At 53.5% G+C, this 17590-nt stretch overlaps 1 protein-coding gene across 2 annotated transcripts in view; it reads right to left on the reverse strand.

The window, feature by feature from the left end:
• COL2A1 (collagen type II alpha 1 chain) overlaps positions 1-17008 on the reverse strand; it is a 31409-nt gene extending 14401 nt beyond the window's left edge. Inside the window, exons 1-21 of one of the 2 annotated variants that reach the window (XM_014850050.3) lie at positions 16783-17008; positions 12445-12651; positions 10952-10968; positions 10689-10721; positions 10553-10585; positions 10401-10454; positions 10165-10266; positions 9089-9166; positions 8413-8457; positions 8261-8314; positions 7784-7837; positions 6986-7039; positions 6523-6576; positions 6343-6396; positions 5995-6039; positions 5386-5439; positions 2687-2731; positions 2177-2230; positions 525-623; positions 196-240; positions 7-105 (exon numbers count right to left, since the gene is read on the reverse strand). In XM_014850050.3, coding sequence (XP_014705536.1) covers positions 7-105; positions 196-240; positions 525-623; positions 2177-2230; positions 2687-2731; positions 5386-5439; positions 5995-6039; positions 6343-6396; positions 6523-6576; positions 6986-7039; positions 7784-7837; positions 8261-8314; positions 8413-8457; positions 9089-9166; positions 10165-10266; positions 10401-10454; positions 10553-10585; positions 10689-10721; positions 10952-10968; positions 12445-12651; positions 16783-16867 — 1365 coding nt within the window. In that variant the 5' untranslated portion in view covers positions 16868-17008. The remainder of the gene's footprint in view (positions 1-6; positions 106-195; positions 241-524; positions 624-2176; positions 2231-2686; positions 2732-5385; positions 5440-5994; positions 6040-6342; positions 6397-6522; positions 6577-6985; positions 7040-7783; positions 7838-8260; positions 8315-8412; positions 8458-9088; positions 9167-10164; positions 10267-10400; positions 10455-10552; positions 10586-10688; positions 10722-10951; positions 10969-12444; positions 12652-16782) is intronic. The other variant, XM_070494534.1, reaches the window with a different exon arrangement.
• Between the last annotated feature and the right edge of the window lie 582 nt (positions 17009-17590).

The raw sequence follows: 17590 nt of genomic DNA on the forward strand, positions 1-17590 counted from the left end.
TCTTACCGTCTGACCTTTCGGGCCCAGAGGACCAGTTGCACCTTGAGGGCCGGGAGGACCACGGGGACCAGGGAAGCCGGGAGCACCAGCAATGCCAGGAGCACCCTGTCAGCGTGGGCAGAAGAGAGGGCATCAGGAGAGGGAGCAAGGGAGGACCGGCCCCACCTGGAGTAGCCAAGGCCAGGTAACACTCACAGCAGATCCTTTGGCTCCAGGAATTCCATCAGTTCCAGGGTTACCCTGAAAAAGAAGATGGTGTCATTATAAAATAAACAACAAAGAACAAATCCCAGCCACCTCCAGCCCTCCCCGCAGCTGTCCATTCCAGGCATGGTCCCGCTGGATGTTTCCAGGGGAGGACTGGGAATGGAGAGAAACACGTCTCTAGAGATCAGGGGGCAGGCACTGGGCCAGAAGGAAGGTCCGGTGATTAGGGCTCCACTGGCGTCACAGCTAAGCACAGAGGCAAGAGTGCCAAGGTGACAGACCCCAGACCCTTCAGGGCAAAGAGAAGCTGCACTTACAGCAGCACCAGCAGGCCCTGGGGACCCAGGAGTACCAGGTTCGCCACGAGGACCTTGAGCACCTTCAGGACCACGAGCACCAGTGGGGCCAGCTTCACCCTGGGAAGAGACAGGAGGGATGGAATGAAGAGACAACAGGGGGACATGGACCTCTTGCGGGCCAGCAGTATACATGCACGTATACAAGCTGCGTCATGCGCTTGCCCCCACCCTGCACGTGAGTACACCTGCTCCCACACGTGTTTCCACACGGGCCACAGGACTGAGCTCGCCGACCTGCTGACTTCCTCTCCCTGCCTCCCCTACTCTCCGTCTCCCCTCTATGCTGTAAACCACCTCAAGCAAATGCACAATTACACGCTACAGCAGTGGGCATGGTGCTGGTCCCATCAGCACCAACAGAAAAGCCTGTGCTGGGGGATCCTGCTGGCCTAGCATCGTGGTGAGAGGGATGGACGGCTGAGATGGGCAAACACCTCTACCTCCCCGTCTGCAGCTATTTTCTCTTTTTCTGAGGAAATGGAGGCTCTCGAGCATCTCAGCTCAGGCCACTACTCTGCTTGTATCTGGTGATGTGTGAACACCACGGCCCCAGGCTCTGGCCCAAGCCTGTTCTGAAGTGAGCCAGAGAGCCAGAGCAAAAACAAGCTAGGACAAGAGCCCCAACTCTATTTTTCCCGGCTGTGTCTGCATCCAATGCTCCTCGGCTTCTGTCACCTCCCCAACCCCCAAAATGGCCTCTGCTTTTACTTCCGTTTTTTCCTGAAAGTTACAACTGGCTGAGACCTGGGCTCTCTGACCAGCAGCGTCCCTGGGGAGGACTGCCGACCTGGAGGGAGGGCGGAGCCTCCTCAGGTTTCCTCTCAGAACATTCTTGCCTCACTTCTGTAATTATTATTTTCTTAAAGGTCAGGCCCCGTCACCTTCCGCTGCCCCTCTTCACAATGGGTCTCCTTCACCCGGCTGGCTCCCTGGGCCTCAGACACTGTCTGGTTGCCATGGAAACCCCCAGGAGGGGAAAGGCAACCTGATGCCAGTGACCACATGGAGGCTCCTTATTCATCTCCTGGCCACAACGGGAGAGAATTCCCAGGGATGTGTGCACTGGAACCCCTCCTGGGCCACAGGAGCCTTTCCCTGAACTGGCTGGCCTCCCACTGGCCTCTATTAATCCTCGGAAGAACTCTAGTAACACAGTTTGGAAAAGCCAAGCCCCTCAAATGAAGCAGGGGAGAAGGGGAAGCATGGAACAGCTCCTTGCCCACTTCTCTCAACTCTCTTCCGGGTCTAGCCAGGTCTGGGGTCTGCCGACTCTGCATGCTTTTGGTTCCTCATCTCTGCTCCCTCCCAGCGCTCTGGTGTCTCCCCATCTTTTTCTGCCTTTCCCCTCTCTGAAGCTGTAACTGTACCTCCAGCTTTTTATCATTCCATCTTATTTTCCCTTCCAGCTGGTGACTCTGCGAAATGCCTGACTCTTTCCCTTGCCTCCATGAGAAGAGCAGCGGGGGTGGGGGTGGGAGGGTGGGATGGAGGGGGTGGGAGGGTGGAGTGGGGCGGGGAATCCTCAGAAGGGAAGGGGGGATCATTTAGGGGGCAATCAGCAAGGGTTATGGGGAAAGGGGAGTTCCCGACTTAACCAGGAGGGCACGTACCTTGGCACCCGGAGCACCAGGGAATCCAGGACCACCAGCAGGACCTACTGGACCCTGGAGGAAGGGAGAGGGTGGAGAGGTGAATGTCGTTTCCCAGCAGAATCTCTCCAGCCTCCAAAGCGAGCCACCCTGACACCTCACACTCCTTGCACCTTTGGGCTGATTTTGCTCTACATCCATTGTGGCTGAAAGTCCCTGGATGAAAACCATCCCCACTGCCAGTGTCCCCAAGCCTGGGTTCACAAGGCAAAGCAAGTTTCTGACTACATATGGTAAGTATATGATTCCCTATCTATCCTTCCTCAGAAAAACTGAGAAAAGAGAACCATTGCTTCAAAGCTTGTTATCAACGTGCTCACGTAAGAATGAAACATTATTCTTCCTCCTTTCCAGTATAAGTCAGAGCACTGCTGTGGTTACACTGAATAAACACTGCAGACTTCACTGGGCTGCTGAATGAGACTCTAGAAAACTTGCCGAGGATGAGGATGAGGATGAGAATGCACTTACCGGAGGCCCTGCGGGGCCTGGTTGACCATCGTTACCCCGGGCACCCTATGAGGGAGAAGAAGGAAGTACCCATGTGAGAGGTGCCCACACATCCAGTCCCCCCCTGCCCACAGCCGAACCACACAGAAAATGTAGGAGATGCATGCCCAGGGTGCCCCAGCGCTGAGCATGAAGCTGGCGAGGTGTGAGCTGCAGGACAGCTCCTCTGGAGGGAGCGGCCCCAGACCCCCTCCACGGTGGCTGTGAGAATGGGTGCTCAGGGACAGTGGCGGGCTTGTTCTCAGCTTAAATGAAGCCTGGGTAATTTCTAAACTTCCGTTTAGACCCCAAGTATCCCCAGTTCCAAGGCTGAGTTATCATTTAAAGACAACAAATTGAGACAAAAGAAAACGAAACAGCCAAGCAGCCACCCTAACTCACTTCCTCCCGCCTGCTCACAGTGGGAAGTACTTTCAGGGCCTGGTTAACCTCCTTGGTTAAGGCTTGTCTGACCTCCTTGGTTAACGCCTCTCCTTGGTTAACTCCAGGATGCCTCTGCACTCTGCCTCCACCCCTCTGCCACCTCCACAACCTGCTCCTAAGGAACGCAAAGATGCCCGCAGGATGTCTGCCGCCAGCCCAGGAAGAGGCCTCATGATGGGGTCAGGGCACTGGGCATGGTCCGAGAACCATATCTGAGCTCGTGTCTCTGAGACTCCTCACACAGAAAGGCAAGGCTGCCAGTTCTTTCTCTATATGACTTGAGCTTTGAGGGTCTTTTCCCCAGGTTTGTGGTGAGCACCCCCAAGTTTCTCTCTCAAGGCCCCTCAGGGCCTAAGGAACTTCTACTCAAACTCGGAACCATCAGGCCAGGCAGAGCTGGGCCTGGCACCTGGTCCTTGGCAGGGGACCGGAGAGGCCAGAAGGAGACCTTTCCCCTGCTGAGCCCCTCCTGCCTGCCTCTGCCCCTCCTCAGAAGCTGAAGATCAAGGATGCTTTAGGGGGAGCTCATGTCTTAAATAAGACTCAGGTCTTCTTTCTGGCTATGGTCCATTTCTCCTGACTGAGACTCTCCAGATTGGCATTAAACAGGAAAGCAAGAGAAGACTTAGAAAAAATGTCAGAGGGAATATAAAGCCTTGGCATTGGCCACAGCCCCTCTGGACCGGCCTAACTGCTTCTGGAAGCTCTGGAGCACCCTCCCTCCAGGAGCTGGCCAGAGGAGAGGCCCGGGGCTGGGCATGAGCGAAGGGGAGCTGCAGTACTGCTGTGAGAGGCCAGGGCTGGGCTGGCTTCCGCAGCTCTTCCTGCAGCAAGGCTGGGGAGAGAGCAGTCTGGCCCAACAGGGGCACATGACTGCAGCAGGCGGAGGTCAATCCAGCCCAGTCCCTGGCCCAGCCTTCACACCAGGCCCGCCTTCGGAACTACGTGACATTGTCAACCTTCTATGCCAAATCCAATGCACAGCTTGCCAACCTGACTACCATGGGGGCAGCAACCAGCAAGGAGGACAAAGAAGCAGGACCCGCTGTGCCCAAGAAGGAGGAAGAACAGAGCAGGGGATGCAGCTCGCTTTTGCCCCTCATGGGGCGTGGGCACCGTGGCTCCAAGTCTGGCCAAAAAGCCACGAGCCAGGTCTTGCTAATCTGCAGAAATAGCAGTGTTTCTTGGCAGGCCCAGCACTCTCTAATCCCCTCACACAAAGTGACCTGGGGATAAGGCACTTCAGCAGCTCTGGCTGACAAATGGAGGTTGAGGCTGCCTGTTATTTAACAGATCTGCTTTTGAGGGAAATTTCTGCCAAACAGATACGTTATCTGGAAAGTAGCACAACTGAGTAAAGCTGATTTAGTTTGGCCAGCCCTGCAAGGACCTGTGGGGAGGGGCCTTAGAGCCTGGGTGGTTGGGGTATGTAATCCACAGAAAGCATAATCTTTCTTGAACATGCTTTCATCATATCACTCGCCTGACCAAGCGCCTATAAGGGCTCTCTGTTGCTAAGAACCAGAGCTGAACACCTGCACCCTCCATCGGATGCAAATCCCCACACTCTTAACTTCCCACGTGAATGAGAGGCTGCTGGAGTCTGAGGCTGCAAAGCATTTTTTTCTCTTAAGCTATTTAAGCTTTCTGTGCCTCAGTTTCTTCTTCACTAAAGTGGGGAGAATAACAGAATCTATCTCAGAGGATTTGAGGGAAGATTAGATGAGACAAAGCATATAAGGTATTAAATATAGGAAGTGCCTGTGAGATGGTGGCCCCTGGCGTGATATCATAGTGTCACCAGGAGCAGCAGCAGCATCAAGCATAAAGGCCTGTGAGCGGATGCTAGGCTGCTATAGTGTTCTAGAGCATCATCTGAGCAAGGAGAAACAACAAAAGGTGGTACAGTATTGTAGCCAATTTAAGTCTGTCCATAAATTCAAACTGGATTGACTGGGGAGTGGGTGGGGGCTGTTAAGGGGGTTACCTGAATAATCCAGACTGGTTAAGAGAGAGTCTGCTGTCACTAACCAACTCTCCTACAGGCCACCCCTCTCCTTCGACTGTGCAGACCCGGCCTGGAATTTGTGACGGCCACACTCAGAGGGAATCCTCAGGGATGACAGTACTCTACACCTCACGGGGTTGTTTTGAGGGTCAAGGGAAATAACACTACATGAAAATGCCTTGTAAACTGTAAAGTGCTGGGCAAATGGTGGCTTGTGTCAATTACTCACTGCAGCGCCAGCAGGGCCAGTCCGTCCTCTCTCACCAGGCAGGCCGCGGGGACCCTGGAAAACACACCAGGACAGCGTAAGCATGAGTTGGCTCAATGACACTCTGCACCATCACTTCAACCTGTGGGCCCTTCCCAGACACAGGAGGGGAGGGAGCATGCACGTGCCCAGGAGGCCAAGGTGCGGATGCCCCTGATTCCACCTTCCTGACTCATCCAGGACTCCTCCTTTCACACCAAAGGCTTTTCTGCCCAAGGAGAACACTCAGATGCTCCTGGCATTACCTACTGGGAGCCTTGTTACAGGCACATCTTGCTTCTTGCAATAGATGAGCTCCCCGAAATACTGAGAATAAACAGACTTTTTAAAAACTGAAGCCCACCTTAAAAGTGTTTTAACAGGGCTATTTCAAGGATGTGTTGGTGAAACCTTGAACAAATCATCTACTTGATACATTTCACTTTTTGCTCATACTTGGTTCAAATCTACAAAATCAACTATCTACTTTGCACAAAGGGAGCAGTGTGCTCACAGTGGAACCAGCTGCTAGGCTTTCGGAGGTATCTGAAAAGCATCTGGAGGTCCTCCAGGGGTGATGCTTATACTCACCATTGGGCCCGGAGAACCATTCTCACCCGGGGAACCACTCTCGCCCTGGAAAAAAGATGCACAGTGTCAGTGACTGGGACCCTGTTGCCAGAAAACTCCCAAGGAAGAGGCTGAAAGCTCTGGTCATCTCAGCTAGCACTGACACCCATAAACTTCTGTTCTATGAGGGACAATTCCTCCAGCTCTCCAGGCCTGCTCTTCATCCATCAGGATATAGGACTGGGTGTTCCCAACCAAAGCTGCTCTGATGACCTAACTCCACTAAGTGCAATAGCATCTCCTTGACTGGAAAGAGAGCTCCTCATTGTCTCCCTCCATCCCCCATGCCCTGTGCTTCTCGGGCCTTACCTTCACACCTGGCGCACCGGCTTCTCCCTTAGCACCATCCAGACCTGGGTAACCCTAGGAGACAAGAGAAAATGTTCAATCACACTTCTGGGGAACCCAAATAGGAAGATTCATGCCCCCAAATGCTTTTCTCTCCCCTGGCATTCCCTTCCTTCTAACACCCTCACCCATGATACTTACTCTGTGACCTTTGACACCAGGAAGGCCTGGGGTTCCCGGGAAGCCGCGAGCACCCTGCAATCCAAAGAGGAGATGTTCAGGGCCCAGAGCAGAAGAGCTGGGCAGAGGCTGCTCTGGGCTGCTGGGAGCCTTCAGAGCCAGCTCCCCGCGGCAGCCAAGGAGCAGGCGAGAAGCCCAGCACCCGGACAGCTCTTTCAGTACCTCCCAGAATCCCCCTCCTGTGCCTCACCTTATCTTATGCAAAGTGGGTATAAACAACAACAGCCCAGCCTCCCACATGGGCCTGTGGTAGGCTCATAAACCTGATCATCAGCAGGAGGGCTGTCATACGCTGGGACTGTTGGAATTTTGTTTTAGAAGTGAGCTAACTGAACTTGGATGAGCTGCCGTGAGGCAACTGCCTTGGTTGCAAGGAGGGAGACTCTGGGAATAAGGTTCGAGGCTAGGAAAGATAGGGATTTACCTGAGGGCCAGGAGGGCCTCTTTCACCAGATTTTCCAGGCTTTCCAGCTTCACCCTGAAGGGGGAGAGACGCACCTCAGCTTCCTCAGAAGACACATTAGCATCACTCCAGAGGGAGTCTCTCCTCCCAGCCCTCCTTGCCTTTTGCCCACCTGCTTCCTCATCTCCCTCACCTCCTTCAGGTTCCAGACTTCCCTGAATGCCTTCCTGCATCACCATGTATTCTTCCGGACAGCTGCATGTTGCCTGGGCAACCTACTCCATCCCCACCACCTTCAGCTCCCCTAGTGGGCTTTCCGTCTCCTCTCCTCGGCTCCACTGACTTGGCTACACTCCCTAACCTCCAGAGTCTTCTACTGTCTAAGACGAGTCATAAGAACAGCTCCAGTGCCAACTCTTGTCTCTTCATTTCGTTTGCATCCTTCACAGACATCCTGAGTCAGGCTGAGCTTCTCGTCACTCATTTACAATTAAGATAACGCTGAGAGGTCGAGTGTTCCTTTCTTTGTTTTTCCTTCTCTACATCTTTCCCCTTGTGTTTTCCCTCTTCCCTTCTCTCACTTCTCAATTTCCCTTCCTGGAGCTAATGATGTTTTAATTATTTCCCTTCCTAACGGGTCCAAAGCCATCCCCAGGGCACTTGCAAGCTAAGTTGCAAGTGGGAATGTAGACAGTAGACAGAGTCTGAGTCTCTGCTGGGCCAACCCAAGGGCACTTCCACCTCCCCGCCCCAGCACACACCCTCTCCAGGCCCTTTCAGATGAGGCAGCCCCACATTTGATGGCTCAGGTATACTCACATCATCACCAGGTTTTCCAGGGGGGCCAGGAGGACCACGGGGACCCATGGGACCCTATGAAATACAAAGTAAGAGAGTTTAAGAGACAGTTGGAGGGAGAAGGCACCTAATCAGGGAACAAAACTTTGGGACTATAGCTTTGGGAAGCTGGTTTCCCTATAAGGAAGAAAGATGAAAAAACCACTTTGTGCTGAGAGAAAGCAAACACATCATAGCAGAGATCATAGCGGGAGGTAGCAGACAGCACAGACCGGTGTGACCTAGAAAGGGGACTGGTAGAACAGAGTTCCTGGTGGTCCTTGCCACCTTTGGTTCTGTCAGAGATCCCCCATAGCTAAGAAGTGACATCTGGATTTCCTCTGGGCCCTCTGCTGTGGGGAAGCACCAGATAGAGCCGGGAAGGTGACAGTGCTGGGGTCTGAGTGGTACATCATCGGAGGCTCCTGAGGAAGAGGGCAGGGCTGTGCTGGTACTCACAGAGACGCCGGGTTCCCCAGGTTCACCAGGGTTGCCTTGAAATCCTTGAGGTCCCTAAAACGGAAAGTGAGGATACCAGGTTAACCACCACAAGCTGACATCAGAGAGCTTGAAAGCAACTGCAATGCCAAGAAGAAAGACCCAGTACTTACAGGAGCGCCAGCAGGGCCTGGTGGTCCACGTGGTCCCATAGGGCCCTGTGTTGGAACAGAAAATGAGGAGGTTTACTGGCAATGCTTCAACAGCAGCCTCCAGTGGGCCACCTCCTCCCGGCCAACAGCCCAGACAAAGGACAAGGAGCTATTCTGTGGGCAGGGGGCCTACCATGGCTGCTCCCTCTCATTTCCCCCTCCCCACACAACAATCTATTTTTATTTATAGGCACCATTTGGACAGAGAAGCTGGCCTTGCTTTCTCCTGGACAGCAGCCATGTTTACTAAAGTCTGAGTTTCATTTAGCATGTGCCAAGTCAGAGCTCCAGGGCTGAGATTTCCTGCTGGAAGTCTTGTGGATGCTGGAGAACAGTGGCTGCTGTCTGCATTCTTCAGTTCTCATTCCAAGAGCAATAGCAACTGGCCTTCTAACAGATTAGCCTATATGCAGCTCTCCATCCTCATTCTTCTTAGTCACTCCAGCGCATCATTAAAACTGGCATCCATCGCCATTAAAAACCAAATGCTTTGGGCTAACTAAATGGGAGGTTACATAACGGATGGAGAAGGGCTGCTCTAAGCAATTATATGGAAAGTGAGGTTGTCAGAGTCTCTGGCTCAGCTAAGGGCCACCTCCTGCCATTTTGGCTGCAAAGAACTGATGTCTTTTCTTACCATTGGTCCTTGCATTACTCCCATCTGGGCGCCACCAGCCTTCTCATCAAATCCTCCAGCCATCTGGGCAGCAAAGTTCTGCAAATAAACCCAACAACATTAGGACCTTGAGAGGCCCTAGGTTTTTCCTACTTGTTTAGGTAAGATATATCTGGATAGAAAAAAAAAACTCTATTTAGATAAACTCTAATTGTTGGAGATTAACCTGGCATTGATTAGAATTACCAAAGATTCTTGAAAAATAGTTTTAGAAATGTGTTATTAGATGACAGAGGCATAATCATTTCCTTGGAAGACGAAGTGTTATTTGGAGGAGTATCAGTTACTTGCATTTCGTTTTATAAAATTATCTTTTTAATTCTAAAATTTTAAATACATTGTTTAACATATATTGAGAAATAGAACTAAAACATCACTTTTAAAGGAGATTTTTTTTTAAATTTTCTAAGACTTTAATGCCCAGCCTTAAAAGACCAAAATCAATAGTCTTGAAATGTTTTAACAAGGGATGTAGTAGGTGTCTGTGAGCCATTTAAGTTTAAAAATTTAAAACACAGCAAACATCAAAATGGCAAACCTGCATAAACTGGGCAATAATATAATTTGTTGATTGGTTTGATTCCAAAAATGACTTTCGCCACACACCTTCACTGAGTGGGGCTCTTTCATGAGAATGAATAGTTGCTTGGAATGTACTTGGCAGGGACCAAGATTAAATGTCTTCCAAGGACAGTGGTCACTCTTCTTCCAGGGAACTACAAGTACCCAGTCATCCTCTCCCCCAGCCCCCACACCCACTCCCAAGAATCAACCACATAGTGCAGACTCCAGGGAACCAGGTAACAGAAGACTTTCTTTGCAGAAACCCAATGAGTGAAAAAAGTCAGCCCTTCGCACCACAGTCTCATGCCTAATATGTGATTCAACTAAATTATAGGCCGGGGGGAGAAGCCCATGGACAGGCTATGTACACACTGCCGGCAGCCCTTGGAGCCAGCCAGGTAAGTGTGAGTGGCAATTTAGAAGCCACATTTCTGGAGGGACAACTTGAAGGAAGGGGACAGAAGCATACTTACTCCACCAAGGCCAGGGGGACCAGGGGGGCCAGGAGGACCAGGGGGGCCAGGATTTCCAGGGGTCCCAGGCTCTCCATCTCTGCCACGAGGTCCAGGGGCACCCTTGGCAGAAAGAGAAAAAGGCACCAATTTGAAGCAGTGTTTATGCAAGAACCATCTGTCCAAGGGCTGCCCTTGAGGTGATCAGGCACATGGGGGGGTCTACAAGAGTTGGGCAGCACTGTTTCTCTACTCACTTTTTCTCCTTTGTCACCACGATCACCTCTGGGTCCTTGTTCACCTGCAGGTCCCTGAAGGTGAAGAAAACATTGAGATGACAGCCAGACCAGGGGCCTGCAGAGCAGTAACTTGAGGAAGGGACGGAGGAAGGGATTTCTCCCTTTCTCACCTGAGGTCCAGGAGGTCCTTTGGGTCCTACAATCTGTGAGAGAGAGACCCACAGGGTGGCAGGTTAGAGGGAGCCCAGGGAAAGGACTCAATCAGAGAAGTAGATGCAATGTGGTGTGAGAATAATTTGTACTTACATCCTTGATGTCTCCAGGTTCTCCTTTCTGTCCCTGAAACATGACACATTTGCAGGATTGAGCTGAGCAAGCCCACCAAGCCCCAAGCACAAAACCCTGCCCAGGAGCCCCAGAGTCCAGGTGCCCTCTGAGACAGACCTCGACTGACGCCTAAGACCTCACAGGCTGGGTGAGCACAGTGTTGCTTCCAAGGAAGGATATATAAGGGCAAAAGCAAAAAAAAAAAAAAAAAAAAACCCAAAAGACAAAAAGCAAACCCTTACCTTCGGTCCTGGCTGCCCTGCGAGTGGAAAAAACAGAGAAGAATGTAAGATTCCTGAGATGGGTAAGTACAAGCTCTTGTTACTCAAACACTCTTTAAGTGATCAAAGAAAAGGACACAACCAGGGAAGGAGGCAGCTTCCTGTTACTCGGCTGAACCCCTCTGCTGAACCCCTCTGCTGGGGTGTTAGAGTCACTGGGGTCCTGGGGGTTGTTGAGGTCCCAGGAGGAATAGAGATGACCCAGACTTTGTTATTCAAAAAGCAGTCAGCATGCAAAAGAGTGGAGCAGAGTGAAGAGCTCAAGATCTAATCAGCCTTGGAGAAAGAAGGCACCAGAAACTGCCAGAAGGTTCCGTCTCTTCTTTCCCCCACAGAGTAGGAAGCCCTTCCCACAGCCCAAGCCCTCCCAGAAGAAGAGTTAGGTGGTTAGAAAGGTCTTACATTCAAGCTGGGTCTCCTTGAAGCAAGCACAAAAAGAAACAGCAGGACATAGGAGTTATAAAGGGCACTGCAGCCAGTGCCATCCCAAATCAGTAACCCCTTCCCCCTTTGTAACAATGAAACCGTAAAGGCAATCAACACTTCGCTCACAGAGGCCCCCCAGAAACGCTCTGGGAATCTGGACCTTAAGGGCAGCTCTCCGGCATTGGTGAAGTGTTCAGGAAAGGCAACTTCTCGCTTCTCTTTCAACTACCTTCTCTACTTGAGCACGAAGGGAATAGTGAGAGCCACCCAAGAGTCCTAGACATGTGTCCCCACCCACCTTGCAGGGGGACAGGGCACGTGTTTGAATGCTGGGGAGGTCACCTGCACACACGTCATCCACCAGTGCTGGTTCCAGCTGGGAGTTAGTAACTACCCGCTGGAGCGCAGGCACCTGTAGCTCCATCCCAGCGCCATCTCCACCCTTCACCACCAGCACTCCCAGAGCCCAGCTCCTCCTGCTCCGATTAACTTGATTCTTAATTGGCAGCCAACACCATGAGTGGTAAAAACAGAAGGAAAGTGCCACCAATGTTCCACATCTCGGGGAGGGAGCCTGCCCTCTGGGTCTCCCTGCTGGCTGCAGAGGCTTCTCCACACTGAAAACTGTATATTTAAAGATCTTCTATGGAGAAGACAAGGTGTGGTAACAGAGGAGGTATTAATCTGTGGCTGGGCCAGATGGAGAATTCGATCTCCATTGCGGCTCCAGTAGTTTCTAGGGATGATTCCAGAGAAGATACTTTTGTGGAATGACTTCTGTCCTTCCTTCTGTGTGTCTCGGAAGTGTATTTTTTGGAGGTAAATGAGGAAGGACCCCTCTAACGCCTCAAGCTCACTCAGTTTCAACCTGTAAACGAGAAGTGGCCTTTCCTTTCAGCCTCAGCTGCTGGGGTCCCATGGATAACCAGTCCCTCTGCTCAGCAGAGACGACCAGCATCCATGGGAGGGCATTTGCTGCACCTGCAAGTAATTTATTTATGTGGAACAGGAAATAAATAAATTACGACCACTGGTAGTGGCGAGGTCAGTTGAGCAGATGGGGCAGCACTCTCCGAAGGGGGTCTCGGGGCTGAGGCAGTCTTTCATGTCTTCACAGATTATGTCGTCGCAGAGGACAGTCCCAGTGTCACAGACACAGATCCGGCAGGGCTCGGGCTTCCACACATCCTTATCATTATACCTCTGCCCGTCCTGCACACAGCTGCCAGCCTTCTCTGCACCAAGGGTGGGGCAAGGGAAGCAGAGAGTGACGGGAAGGAGAGGGTGGGAAGCCAGAAGAGAAAAAGAGAAAGAGGTTGCAGTCAACTTGACATAATTCAAATGCTGAAGAATGTGGGCTTGGGCCAATGGAACATAGAGATCTTGAAAATTATTTTTCTAAGACATCATTCATTCTTCCACATATTCAACAAAGACCTATTGTGTGCCTTGCACTCTGCTGTCTATTCACCAGTGAAAACCCTGACCCAGCAATGAAGGTGGGGGAGGGGGGGCTACTGTACGGTATTCTCCTCATGCATGCATCCAGTATGGGGGAGACCTGATGATGTGGGGGGCAGGTTAGGGTGGGAGCAGGAGGAGATGGGATGCTGAGCGGAAACTCGGGGACTGTAAGATAGAGGAGAGGGGAAAATGGAGAGACCCCCCTGGCACAGGAACACAGGCCTTCTTTTCTCTGCCTTCCTTTAGAAATTATGGGATTTGCTGAATACAACTGACAGCTAAAATTCAGAAGGTAGGCAGAAAATTCTGCCCACAAAAATTAGAATCTATAAACAGCCAGGCTCCAAAAGTGGATATATGAAGGAGGGGGTTGGTGAAAGGAGGAGCTATTAGAATTAGGATCTTGTCCCATTCTTTAAACCATATTAGGATTAGGACCAATTGGGGGAGGGGCATAGGCCCTTTCAAACAAGACACTTGGGACCTAAGCAGACTAATAAAACGCCTTGGGACACAAGCAAGACCAAAGTGCTGATCTCCAGCTGTAGCCCTTCCTGGAGAGACCCTGCCTCCACCTGAAGACAACACCCCAACTTGAGGGGGTGCAGGGGGCTTTGATGCCCGGCCTAGGCTAAGACTAGCCAGTCCAGGCCGGGCCTCCAAGAATGCAGACCAAGAACGCACGGACTAGCTCCTCTCCACAAGCGCCCTGCCGTCTGGAATTCACCCTGCAAACGAAACCTGTGCTGACAAGAGCGCTCCGGAGAGGCCAAGGGCTGAAGAGGCCGCACCACGTGCTAGGGAGCGCCCAGCGCTGTTTTTCTCATCAGAATCCCCAAAGCAGTGGCAGCTGCAGGGCATGAATATAGGAAAGAGCCATAAACTAGGTGGGCGGAGAAGACACGAACGTAGAGAACTTGAAAACGATTTTTTTTAAAGATATCATTCATTCTTTAAGGAGACACTAAAAAATGTAAAGATAAATCTCTCTCTCTCTCTCTCGTTTTTTTTTTTTTTTTCCACTAGAAGAAAGCCACTGAGCCCCTCGGCGAAATAATCGCGGGGAGGGTAGGGGATCCAAGAGTATGTACGGAAGCTGCTGGACACACCCACCGCTAAAACAGAAGGAGCTGTAGAAAGCAGGCGATGGGAAAAGGGAAGGAGGAGAGGTTAATGGTCTCCCGTCCGGACTAAGGAAGAGCCCACCCTCACCCAAGAGGGCACTGGGCGGAAAGAGAGGAAAATGCTGGGGGGGCGGTGCACCCCGAATGCGGATCGGGTTTCCCTTGGAAGGGCGGCCCCGCGGTGAGCGAGCGCAGGGGCGGGGCCGGGCAGCGCTGGGTGTGAGAGCCGCTGGGTGACTCTTTATGGCTGCGGCTCTGGACACGGCTCGCCCACAGACACTGGGAGGGTGAAAAGTGGGATTAAATGACTGCCCCAGAAAGGAGCCAGCACCGTAACCGGATCCCCTAGGTGTGGACGGAGGAGCCCAGCACCACCATAATTGCAGTTCCAAACGGCTGCCGATAGCATCCCGGCGCGCCTGATCGGGTTCCGCTCATTACCGCAGCGCCGTATAAGTGATTCTTTGTAGCAGGCCAATTAAAAAGTTACCTCTTTCGGGGAATTGTTTTGCTTCGCCGCCGCTTTGCGCAGGGCTGGAGCCCGGGAGGTGGCGGCGGGCGGGCACAGGAGGGCATTGTGGGAGAGGGGGTCGGGGAGTCCGGGGGAACCCACTGGACCTCGCCTCTCATGAATGGGGCTTTTCTCGAGCGCACACAGAGCCCGATTCACAGGTCTCCGCAAGGAACCAGTTTAAATAAATACGGGCAGCATTTCAGCCCCATCTGGAAGCCATCGCTGCCAATCTCCCAACGCAAACAAGCCTCACAAAGGAGGATTGAGGTCTCTCCCCTGAACCGAGGAGCACTTTCGGAGGCGAAGGCTGCGAAGGGCAGATGTGGGTCAAAGACGCCGCCGCCAATAAGTTTCTCAACCTTGTGGAAAGATGGGGAGGAGGGGCGTGCCCCAGCGCTAGGTTTCGGACATTCCTGACGTCCACGCAGACTGCGCCTTTCCCCACGTCACATCTTTGGGTCCCCTGACCTGGGGAGGGGGTTACGCAGCTGAGATTCGCCGAGGCGCACAGTCGGCCGCTCGGATGCTCCCCTCCCTGGGGAGGAGGAGCGACTGGAAGATTCGGGCCCAAGGAACGGTGGAATTCATTCCCTCCCGAGAAAGCTGCGGCGGTGAGAGCGCTCTGCCACTTAAATGAGCGCCTCTAATACCAGATGGAGAATTTGGGAATTATTTTAACGTCACCTAGCTAATTCCATTGCGCACTAAGGCAGAGGTCAGTCAAGAAGACAGCTTTGTGGATGTGTTCATGCAAATTTAGGACAAGAAATATAGTCAGTTCTAGCCGGGCCACTAATAGACACACCATATTCCAACAAGTGTCCGGGAGCGCGCCACCAGCTTAGCGCAGCGCCCGACGACCGGCCAGAATCTCCTGCCCCGGGCTCCTTGAGGCTGCGCCGCGGTCTCCAGTCCTGCCCCCGCCGGGTCAGCCGCTCTAATGAACGGAAAGTCCTCCCGGGCGCGTAGCCTTCCAAACCGTCTCCGGAGACAGCTGGTGGCAGGCGAGACCGCATAGAGCTTCGTCGGCAAAGGGAGTTTGATTCCCCACTACCTCCCCAAAAAAAGTTTCCCCTGCGATTGATTTACAATCTGTAACATACAAAGACAGGGCTGGAATCCCAGCCCCGTAGGAAACGTGCCCAAACACGTGGGGAAAAAAAAAAAATCCTCTCTACCTAATACACTTTCCAGGCTTCGTTTGTCCTGAATATAATCCCAGACAGAGGGACTCTACCAAAGGAGGCGACGGAAAGGTGCGGCCCGAGCCGCCTTTGGACCACACTGTAAAACTGCCATCTCTAACTATATTCAGTTGACATAGTTATAGCAATCGACCAACCGTGCCTCCCTCCCCTGCTACACACGCACACGCACACACACACACACACACACACAGCCCGCAGCCTGGCTCGTAGAGTTTCAAAAACTTAGAAAAATAACTCATTGTAGTACCTCCGCCGGCTTGGAGGGAAAGACCGCGGGGAGGGGGCGCTATTTTCCGGGACGTTTGAAAAGCAGTCTGGTTGGAATGTTATCGCCTTTCAGATGGCCTCTCCTACGGGAAGTTTCTGTCCCCTTTAGAGGCCGGGAGAAAGCCGAGATGCGAATGGGGGCTGCACCTTGCTCCTGGGCCAGCCAGGAGGCGGAGGGAACCCGCGAGAGGTGCTGAGGTCTCAGAGCGCCTCTCCGAAGCCTTTCTTTGTGGCTTCGGATTTCAGCCCACCAGTTTCAGAGCATCTCCTTTGTCTAAATCCCCTTTGAACCCCTAGCCACCAACCCCTGGACACGACTGCGAAGTCAGTCCCTTGGAGCTTACTCGCTCCTTCGCTCCTGCTCTTGCTCTCCTACTCCTCCAAAGATCCATGGGCCACGGACCTGTTTTGCTGAACTCCGAGTGCTTCAGCGAGGCGAGTTGTGTGCGTGTGCGCCTAATTAGCCAAACTGGTGGAAAAGAGCGCGCTTAAATCTGTGCGCAAACCTCTCCGATCCTGCGCTTTACATGTTTAATTTTCCTGCGCAACGCCGGGACCTGCAAATGCCTCCAACAGCGACCTGCACCGAGGACGCTCGGACAGAGCCCCCCACCCGCAGAACTCCGCTCGGCGAGCTGCTGCGCATCCTGCGCCCAAGTCTCGGCGCACTATGACCCCCGGGAGCCGCTCTAATTGGGACCCGCGGGCTTCAGAGCGGGAGAGGGCCGGGAAGGAGGATGCAGAGGGACGGCACGATAGGGTGGCAGGCAGGGGCGGAGGGCGACTTACGGACATCCTGGCCGTGACACCGAAGGACAGCGGCGACGAGCAGCGTCAGCAGCACCAGCGTCTGGGGAGCCCCGAGGCGTATCATGGCTCACTGCGGGGCCTGCAGCGAGGCGGCAGGAGCACGGCGTGGGTCCGGGTCTCTACCGCGCCCTCATGCAGGAGGCTCTTGGAGCAGGAGGAGGAGGCAGGAGACCCGGCAGCCCAGCAGCGCTCTGCGTCTTCTCCCCGCCGCGGCGCCCGTTATATGCGCCGGGCCCCTCTCGACACTGGCGAACTCGCCCAAACCGCGGGCCGCCCCCGGCCCCCCGCGGGGCTGTAACCTGAGACCCCGCCCCCGGAGCCCGCCCAGGCCCAGCCAGAGCCCGCACCTGCCTGGGCCGGACCCCCCTCTCCGCCAGCCCTGCTTCCCGCCCCCCACCCCTAGTGTGCCGAGTGGCCTGATCAGGCGGGGCGCAGAGACGGCCCCTGTCCTGCCCCCACCCGGGGCTGCAGCGCTGCCCCCTCGACCACAGGCGGGAAGGGGGACCTCCGGCCCCTCCTCTCGGAGTTCTGCCCGGATTGGAGGGGCGGGGGCTGTTTGCAGAGGCGCAGGCCGCGAGCCCCAGACCGTGGACGGAAAAGACTCTGGAAGGAGGAGGGAAAGTGGTAGAAAGGAGCAGCAGGGAAAGGAGAGGGGGCACTGCGTTGGGACCTTGGGCGGGGTTGGGGGGTAGGGCGCATGGGGAGACCTCGAAGGTATCTGGAGTCCTACCTAGATCTTGGAGGCTGGCAAGCAAGGCCAAGTTTGGGAGGTTGCCCCGACCTGTCT

The sequence above is a fragment of the Equus asinus genome, chromosome 22, assembly GCF_041296235.1.
Source record: "Equus asinus isolate D_3611 breed Donkey chromosome 22, EquAss-T2T_v2, whole genome shotgun sequence".
Lineage (NCBI taxonomy): Eukaryota > Metazoa > Chordata > Mammalia > Perissodactyla > Equidae > Equus > Equus asinus.